Source organism: Pinus tabuliformis, chromosome 4_1 (assembly GCF_031772625.1).
Source record: "Pinus tabuliformis cultivar Carrire ecotype Pingquan chromosome 4_1, CPIR1, whole genome shotgun sequence".
Lineage (NCBI taxonomy): Eukaryota > Viridiplantae > Streptophyta > Pinopsida > Pinales > Pinaceae > Pinus > Pinus tabuliformis.
The window spans coordinates 785,375,872-785,385,625 of record NC_142303.1 but is presented as its reverse complement, the minus strand read 5'-3'; the positions used below and the strand labels follow the sequence as shown (position 1 = coordinate 785,385,625).

The following is a 9,754-nucleotide window of genomic DNA, read 5'->3' as shown; positions in this document are numbered from 1 at the left end:
GAATTGTTCGTGTCCCATCCTGAAGTGCCTAGGTAAAGTAGCAAAGGATTGCCATAGTGATCCCTGAAGATTCCTCCATGTCCGGCCTGACCTGGATTGCCTTTAGAAGCGCCATCAAAGTTAAGCTGGGTGAATCCTGAAGGCGGAGGGCACCACTTGCTGGAAGAGTGATGGGCAGGGATGGATCTATTGGGAGGCTCCTGAGTCCGGATGAGCCCGAGGTTCCAATTCATCCATATAGTTTGTTCTTGCGGTTCGGTGGGAAAGTCATCATCGCTCCAAGTTTGGAGTGCTAGAGTTTCCTGAAGGTTGTTGCACATATTATTCCATATGATTTCTATGGAGGTGGATTGATTCCTGAAGATATGCCGATTCCTTTCCTTCCAAATTTTCCAGATGAGGAGGCCTGAAACGATTCTCCATAAGGAATTAAGCAGGGGACTTTTGTATGGGTTTTTAGGCCAATGACGAATGGTTTTGGTGATGTCTTCTTTGACTCTACCATCTTTCTGACATCTGAAAATTGTTTTTTCCCAAAGTTTGTTTGCCAAATAGCAAGAATCCATGAGATGTTGTATAGTTTCCTCATGTAGCTTGCAGTTGCGGCATCTTGAGGGGCCATGAATTTTTTTTTCCTTAAGTTGTCCCAAGTAAGAATTCTTTTATGACAAAACAACCATAATAAAGTTGAGATCTTGGGCCAGATTTTAGGGGACCACACTTTGTCCCAAAGAGGGTCCTTGTTGGTCTGAGTATTGATCATAAGGTTGTATGCCTCTTGTGTGGTGAAGGTTCCATGTGGTTTGTATCCCCAACGTAAGATATCCTTTTCTTCAGAGAATCTGATTCGCCTATTGGTTAGCTCTGTGTCCAACTCCTTGTACATTATCTCTGTACCATTCCTGATGATGAGTTTTGCTTTGCGCCATTGTCTATATCCCTGATCGAGGGTGGGAATCCAGTACTGGTTGACCGTTTCCCAACGATGGGCTTCCTCGTCCTCTGTTGGTGGAAGTGAGATTAAGTTGTTGAGTCTGGGTCTTTGCTGCCATGAATCCATCCAGAAACGAGCACTATTGCCGTCTCTTATTTCCCAAAAGTTGTGCTGATGGATCATATTTCTGTGCAATCTAGCCGAGTTCCAGATTAGGGAGCCCTTACTCGTGTCTGTAAGCCTGATTAGGTCTTCATTCAATCTGTGGTTGGCATACTTGGCTCTCCATAGGATCACCCAGGGTGTGTGTGGGGCTGAAAGCCACTTCCACTAGATTCGTGCTCCCATGACTGCGTTACTATGTTGAGGGTCCCGAAGACCGATTCCCCCAAGGTTTTTTGGGAGGCAAACGGTCGCCCATTTGACCAATGCCCATTTGCGGTTATGTCTCGCCGATCCCCATAGAAAGTTCCTTTGGAGATCTTTGATTTTTTTGAGAACCCATTTAGGTGCTGCTAAAATAGAGAATAGATAAAGAGGCATAGATTGCAGTACAACTTTGATGAGGATTAGCCAACTTGCCATGTTCAGGGCTCTAAAGGTCCATGAGGTGAGGCAGGTTTCAAGGTTTTCAAGGAGCATTTTCCAAGAGGAGTCATTGAGGGTAGAATTAGTTAAGGGGGCACCAAGGTACTTGGAGGGGAGAGAGGCAACAGAGAATCCTAGAATACGAGCTATGGAGGTTTGAGTTATGGCAGGAGTATGAAAAAAGATCTGGGATTTAACTGTGTTGATACTGGCTCTAGATGCTGCTGAGAAATCATCAAGGAGGGATTTGAATTTTCAAGCTTCTTGGACCGAGGGATGCCCAAATGGCATGTTATCGTCCACAATTATGTGTAGATATTCGTCTAAAATTAACTGGGAAATATTTGATGCAGAAATCGACTATAATAAATCTTTCTTTGTATATGCAACTAAGTGGGTTTAGGGTTACTTGTCCTAAGAAGAACGCTTCCAACAACAAGAAGAACACTCCCAATCTTGAACACTAGTTACTGTTGAGGCAAAGAAGAGCACGAGATTCCTCATTGAGGAGTGTTAACCAGATTCAAATACAAGAAGCATTTCCTGCATACAAAGATAATCTATCCTCAACGACGAATCGTACCGGTATTTGTTGGCAACACGACAAGAAGGATCTTGTATTTGCATTGGACCCTGTGCATTAACATGACAAAATTTATGTTTGAAAGTTGTCACTCAAACCTTGAACCCAATGCGAGAAGCTTCACTGGAAATGCAAAACTTTTTAGTAAGGATGGGAGCCATGCATGCCCATACATGCATGAATTAAGCCAATCAACCAATGGTTGGTTTAGTGCATGCTATATAATATTTTCCCTACACAATTCACTATCAACACTATAAATTGATAAAAAAATAACAAAAAAATATGTTAAGCAAAATCCCTTTCTTTTAATCGTTAATGTAATTTAATCTCTATAACATCACAAAAAATTAGAAATAATGATTTTTTTTGTTATGCTCGGGAGGACCTTCTTTTTCTATTTATAAAAAACAAGTTTACACCACATATGTGAGATAGGTGGCCTCAACTTGCCCAGTGGGAAACCAAGTCTATTGGCCACCTATCCTCGTTATAAGCCATCCAAAAATAATATAGTTTCAGTCGATCTAACCAAGCTATATACGTATCAGTATCATGATAAGAGTCTATGTGTCTATCTATCATAAGCATGCATCAGTAAAAGTAAATGCTACCCACAAGAAACAAAAAAACATCCAAGAAACTGACTAATCCTGTTGTTCTTCTGAGGCAGACTCCACCGGAGCCGGGTCTTTGGCTGAGTCTCCAGGTATGTCAGCAAGCTCGATAATGCAAGGAATGTGCCTTTGGATTCGATCTAGGCGGATGTCCTGCTTACACAACTGAAATTGAATTGTTTGCAAGTATTTTTTGTAATTGGGCATGTCCTGGAGGGTCATAGCCATCCCCACTGACATTTGCTCCATTTCCTTCCCCATGAGGCTCTTCATGAGCCAGTACAGATATAACGTCTGTTTAAACTGGGTGAGTCTGCCCCTGGTACTCCCAGGATCCGGGATTACAGCCCGCCAATTCTCCATTTCCTCATCGAACTCCTCCTCCTATTTTATCTTCTCCTCCCATTCTTCCAGAATCTTACGGATGCCTGCATCTGTTCCTTCCCTGTAAGCTATTGTCGCTTCACTGATGAGGTGTTCTACAGGCTTCCTCCCATGCCTAGGTTCCGAGGTGCTTGGGTCTGTTGCACGAGTCGACTCCCTCCCCCTTCTGTCGCGTCCTCTTCCACGTGCAGGTCGGGCCATCTCTTCTCTTTTCCAGGCCTGTTCACACACGATATGCATTAGCTCTCAGGGCGTGGTCTCATGCCTCTCCTGAATGATGTAGGTTCCCCTCCCCTCATGGTTCCCATCACAATTTCCTCTGCCTAGGTGCCCCTCTACCCCAAGATGCATTGCCTCTCCTCTGCCTGATGTGTCTGCGCCACTCTTCTGCCTCTCATTTTTCTTGCTCACCTGCCTTGCAATAGCCTCACCACCCCTCTGGTTATGCCAATGCTCTCGCCTGCTCACAGGGGTGATGTCTCAGTGCTCGACCCAAATTATGCTTACAACTCTCACCGCTAGCCCATCGAGCCAGGTTACCATCACTCCCACTCGCAATGCCTTCCCTCGCCCCTCTGCCTAGTGCTGCTGCCTCTCATCTCTGCCGAGAAGAGCTGCCTCTCTTCTCTGCTCTTCCTGTGGCCCTCGTGCATGCTTAGCCGTAGTCTCCCCACCCTCCCTGGTATACCAGCTATCTCGATCATTCACAGGGGGTTTCTCAAAGTCCCAGCCCTGGTTTTCTCTCCCAGCTCTAGCCTCTGGCTCTAACCCGATCACCATCCCCCCCAGCTTACACTGGTCTCCCCGACCTTCTCCCCAATTTCCCTCCTCGGTCTTCACCCACACCCCCCAGCCATGAATTAACATAGTAAACATAGTAATGGGCTTGTAAGGCTAGGGAACATACCCGGAAACAGTTCGCAGAGGTCGTTGCTGGTAGCTCCACTATCTTGCGCCCTCGCTCCTCCTTCCTCGTAATCTTGACTATACTCCTCTCTCTGTCCCAACTTCCTTCATAATCCCAATCCACCTTTCTCTGTCCCATCACCCGTCTTGCCTTAACCTCCTCACCTCTCTCTCCACCCTGGCCCTGACTGCCACTTCTCCCATGTCTTCTGTCAGGTTGCATGCGGGAGGCCACCGCACCCATCGCCATGAGCGTGTGGGGGGCGGTGGGTGGTACCCTTCCCTTACATACCATAACTACCATCTCTGACCGATGTCCTCGCCTTCCTCGGGCACACACCCCGATCGGGGGTATAAATAATGATTATTAACTTACATTAAAATTTACAAATAATAATTATTAACTTACATTAAATTTATTATTAACTTATTTGAAGTATAAAACAATCTTTATACAAGTTACATAACAAAATTGAATACAACAAAACCAAAACAACAGAACAACTAAACCAAAACCCAACAAATAACAATGTCATTTATTTGGTTTACCGCTTCAACCAAAATTTGAATATAAATGAGAATTGATTTGGTTCTAGCCCAATGAAGCAGCCGAGTTGGTGTTTGTATTCGGTTCCATCGACCACATCAAGAGGCCAAATAATCAACCACCAACACTTAAGGCCCATCGTTCATTGATATTTGGTCAATCACCTCAACCACTAACCCTTAACAAAATCGATTCGGTTCCATCTCCTAACCGCTAAGCACTAACCACTTTTTGATATTCTTTGGATGCTCCTCATCACCTTCTACATACTAGACAAGAGTTGAACAAGATTATCAGGGAGGACATCTACAGGCAGTTCATCTAGGTCACTTAGGTCAATCCTTCGGGAGGGTTGTGCCCAAAGGTGACCTTCTGCACTGAACACTTCTTGGAGTTGAGAGACAGGCTCATTATTTGACCCCAGTATACGTTTCACCACTGGATGCATGCTCTTTGCATTCCTCTAAGCTAGTTCAGAGTAGGTTCTCATAAACTCTGGGTAGAGACGAATCGCCAAATTGATAGACTAGATAGAATTTGCCAGGTATGTCATTTATAGGGAGTAGAGACTGAGGTGCACTTCATTTTTGGATGACCTATCTACTACGAGATCAAAGGAAGGTCCCATTGCTTGTTCAAAGACTCTCAGACCCTCGCAGACTTTTTTAGGTATCCCATTCAGAGATGATTGGCCCTATATATGCAGGGGGCTCTTAGGTTCCGAGCACAAATTCTTCAACCTCCCATCGGACTAGACCCCACACAGAGGATCACGACATTTTTCAGGGTACTACCTTCAGACAGGGGCATAAAGAGAACGATTGATATTGTTTCATATCTAGACTCTAGACCAATGAAGATCCGTGGGACCTCACCCCGCCACACGAGACCTCAACAACGAAATCATCTCAGATTTGTCCCTGGGAGACAGAGTAGGTCCTTTAGACCTCAGCAGTGCGCAAACTCCCTTAGGACAACAAGTTAGTGGACAATACGCACCTCCCATTGGCCCTTCATCAAGTTAACAAACTTTGCGAATTTTTTTCCAGTGTTCTTCAGCCAACCTCAGATGTTAAGAGAGATGGGTATGATCCTTAGACCCATTAGCCCCTGGATCTTCTCTGTCAGGGCATTCCATACATTGTATCTTTTATGTTCCTGCATTGTACCTTTTATATTCATACATTGTATTTTTTTATAGGAGACCATATGATTTTCCCACATTTTATAAACGACATTGTACTCAATAGTGCCTTTAAAACTTACTTTATAATTATTAATTAAACATAAATATTATTATCTTATCTTATCTACCACTAGGCGAAAAATCACCCCTAACACCTCAAGCCACATCGAGAGGTGGAAAATCACCCACCAACACTTCATGCGCATCGGTCATCATGCCACATCGAGAGGTCGAATAATCACCCACCAACACTTCATGCCACATCGAGAGGTCGAATGATCACCCACCAACACTTCATGCCCATCGGTCATCGATATTCGGTGGTCATCGATATTTGGTCGATCACCTCAACCACTAACCCTCAACGCCACGATAAGTGCCTCAATTTTCGCTTTAAAAGTTTTTTTAGATATCAATTTGCATTCACGGCTTCTATAAATATAACCTACCCTTCGGCTATTCTTTATATTTTCCCTCGAGTTCTCTTTTCAGTTCGATAACGTGGGATATTTTCAGAGCGCTTTACAGGTATGGCATCTGGAGCTTCTGTATTTCTTTGTTAGAATACCATTGCTGTTTACATTGTGAGAATTATTGTTGCTTATGAATAAATTTTGACAGGCGTTTAGGTTAATTTCCTGTAATATTTCAACATAGCGTGGTTTTTATTAGGTTACGATATTTTTGCCACGGTTGAGCGTGTGCGCTGTTTGTTTGTTTGTTTTATTTTTCATTTTTGCCCCTCGGGTCTATTGTTTGACAGTTCTTGCTTCTCACAGATCTATATGTTGGTTCTTTTGTAAGGTATTACTGCTCGTTACTTTTGTATAACTTTTGTAATCCTTCAATATTTTGATAATTCAGGTTCTATGGTTTTTTTAACCGTAAATTTGTTTGCAATCTCCAATATCTGCTAGGGCTTCTGGTTTCTGTATTTTTTGTGTTTATTTGTGAATAAGTGTTTAGGGTTTTGCTTTTAACCTTGTAATGAGTGTTTAAGATTTATTTCCTGCGAGATGTCAATTTTATGAGTTTTTGTGGTCTAAAGTTACGACACTTTTGGCAGCCCACAGGGGTTCTGTGCTTTTTTTAGGGGTATTCCGTGACGTTTGACAGCTGTTTTGAAATATTTTATCATGCCACTGTTTATATTTGCCACTCAGTTTGTTTCAGTATTACAATTATTTGAATCGATTTGCAGGTCTTCCTTTTTAACTTTATCCCAATTTCAAGATGCAAATCTTCGTTAAGACCCTAACAGGCAAGACTATCACTCTCGAGGTCGAGAGTTCTGATACCATTGACAATGTAAAGGCCAAGATCCAGGATAAAGAAGGCATACCACCTGATCAGCAACGTCTGATCTTTGCCGGGAAGCAGCTTGAGGATGGTCGAACCCTTGCCGACTATAACATCCAGAAGGAATCCACCCTGCATCTTGTCCTACGTCTGAGAGGTGGGATGCAGATCTTCGTCAAAACCCTCACCGGTAAGACAATCACTTTGGAGGTTGAGAGCTCAGACACCATCGACAATGTTAAGGCCAAGATCCAAGACAAGGAAGGCATTCCCCCTGACCAGCAGCGTCTGATCTTTGCTGGAAAGCAGCTCGAAGATGGCCGAACCCTTGCTGACTACAATATTCAGAAAGAATCTACCCTGCATCTTGTTCTCCGTCTGAGAGGTGGCATGCAGATCTTTGTCAAAACCCTCACAGGTAAGACCATTACTTTGGAAGTGGAGAGCTCGGACACCATCGACAATGTGAAGGCTAAGATACAGGACAAGGAAGGCATCCCCCCTGACCAGCAGCGCCTGATCTTTGCTGGAAAACAGCTCGAAGATGGCCGAACCCTTGCTGACTACAATATTCAGAAAGAATCTACGCTGCATCTTGTCCTCCGTCTGAGAGGTGGCATGCAGATCTTTGTCAAAACTCTTACAGGTAAGACCATTACTTTGGAAGTGGAGAGCTCGGACACCATCGACAATGTGAAGGCTAAGATACAGGACAAGGAAGGCATCCCCCCTGACCAGCAGCGTCTGATCTTTGCTGGAAAACAGCTTGAAGATGGCCGAACCCTTGCTGACTACAATATTCAGAAAGAATCTACCCTGCATCTTGTCCTCCGTCTGAGAGGTGGCATGCAGATCTTTGTTAAAACCCTCACAGGTAAGACCATTACTTTGGAAGTGGAGAGCTCGGACACCATCGATAATGTGAAGGCTAAGATACAGGACAAGGAAGGCATCCCTCCTGACCAGCAGCGTCTAATTTTTGCTGGAAAGCAGCTTGAAGATGGCCGAACCCTTGCCGACTACAATATCCAGAAAGAATCCACCTTGCACCTGGTCCTACGTCTGAGGGGTGGTATGCAGATCTTTGTTAAAACGCTGACCGGCAAGACGATCACCTTGGAAGTCGAGAGCTCTGATACTATTGATAATGTTAAGGCGAAGATCCAGGATAAGGAAGGCATCCCTCCAGACCAACAGAGGCTCATCTTCGCTGGTAAGCAGCTGGAGGACGGTCGGACCTTGGCAGATTACAACATTCAGAAGGAATCAACGTTGCACCTTGTGCTTCGTTTAAGAGGTGGTATGCAGATTTTCGTGAAAACCTTGACTGGGAAAACTATTACCTTGGAGGTAGAGAGCTCCGACACCATTGATAATGTGAAGGCGAAAATTCAGGATAAGGAGGGTATCCCTCCCGACCAGCAGAGGCTGATTTTTGCTGGTAAGCAGCTGGAAGATGGACGTACTTTGGCTGATTATAACATTCAGAAGGAGTCTACTCTGCATCTGGTGCTCCGACTTCGTGGTGGTGATATTTAACTGTGAAAGATATGCTGGTCTGTCTGGTTATGATTAAAATGTGTGTCTGTATCTGTTCGTGTTTATTATATTGTGTGGACTATGTTATTGTTCGTATTAGCGTATGTGCTGTTACTGGATGCCAACACTGGTTTTCTGGCTGGTACTGTCAACTTTGGAAGTGATTATGCTCTCTGAAAACATATTTCGGTGAATGATTAAGACTTATATTATTGTAATTCAAGTATTTTAAATGGTGCTGCAGTTTTAAATTTCATTGTTACTGTTTTCACTATGAATTTGTCATTTAGTTTCTCGACTTAGAAAATAAGTTTCAGTTTGGGTTTTGAATTTTGTTCTGATGTTAAGTCTCGGGTCAAAGTCCTTGAATTTTAGGTTGTGATCTATCGTATTTAAAAATGTTCTACTGTTGTTATCAAACTGATTCAATGGTTGGGAATCAGAATTGGCTGATCGTATTTGCTGTGTTACATGATTTTTAGAATCACGTGAATCTGAAGAATTGTATAAATGTTATGCAGTTCAGGGATTTAATTTTCTAGATGCCAGTGTATGTATATTTTATTGTTTAGGTTTAATTAATTAAATACTGATGTAGGGGCCAACGAATATGTAACCCATCTGTATTAAAACCAATCTTGGTACTGATTAATCTATGTTCAAAGTGAAATATACTGCTTGAATTTCATCGGGGTGATTTATACTTGATTTCGGACCTTCGGCAAATGAAAGTCCCAATCAAACGGTTCTTTGACTAGATTGTCTAGTTGTGTTTGAAGTTGGAACTACTGTAGATTCAGCATAATTTTTATTTCATAGTTTGCAAACCAGGCAAAATCTTGTCACCAGTTCTTGTATGGGAGAAAGATGGATCTAATTTTTGAAGGGACTTGGCTGATAGCTTTGCCAGGCAAAGATGTCAATCAGGCAAAATTGTTTTCAAGGGTTTATTTTGACAGATGTAAAGGTTCTAATATTGCCGACTTTTGTTTCATCAATTAAAGGTAATATTTCTGCGTGATTGCTTGTAAGCAGTACATCATATTTTAGAACTATGAATTTGATTATCCCTTCTGATTTTACGTTTCTCTGTACTTCAATTTGCGGGTCTTTCTGTTTTGTTCTTTGTCTCTCATAAGTTTTCTGCAATTTCAACCGGTGGGCTACCATT

General features: G+C 43.0%; 1 protein-coding gene across 1 annotated transcript; it reads left to right on the top strand.

The window, feature by feature from the left end:
- Positions 1-6,123: 6,123 nt before the first annotated feature.
- Positions 6,124-8,839, top strand: LOC149178533 (polyubiquitin-like). Its single transcript, XM_089420373.1, has 2 exons — positions 6,124-6,273; positions 6,947-8,839. The coding sequence occupies exon 2, from the start codon at positions 6,979-6,981 to the stop codon at positions 8,581-8,583; it is 1,605 nt and encodes a 534-aa protein (XP_089276499.1). The 5' UTR covers positions 6,124-6,273; positions 6,947-6,978; the 3' UTR covers positions 8,584-8,839.
- The last annotated feature ends 915 nt before the right edge of the window (positions 8,840-9,754 follow it).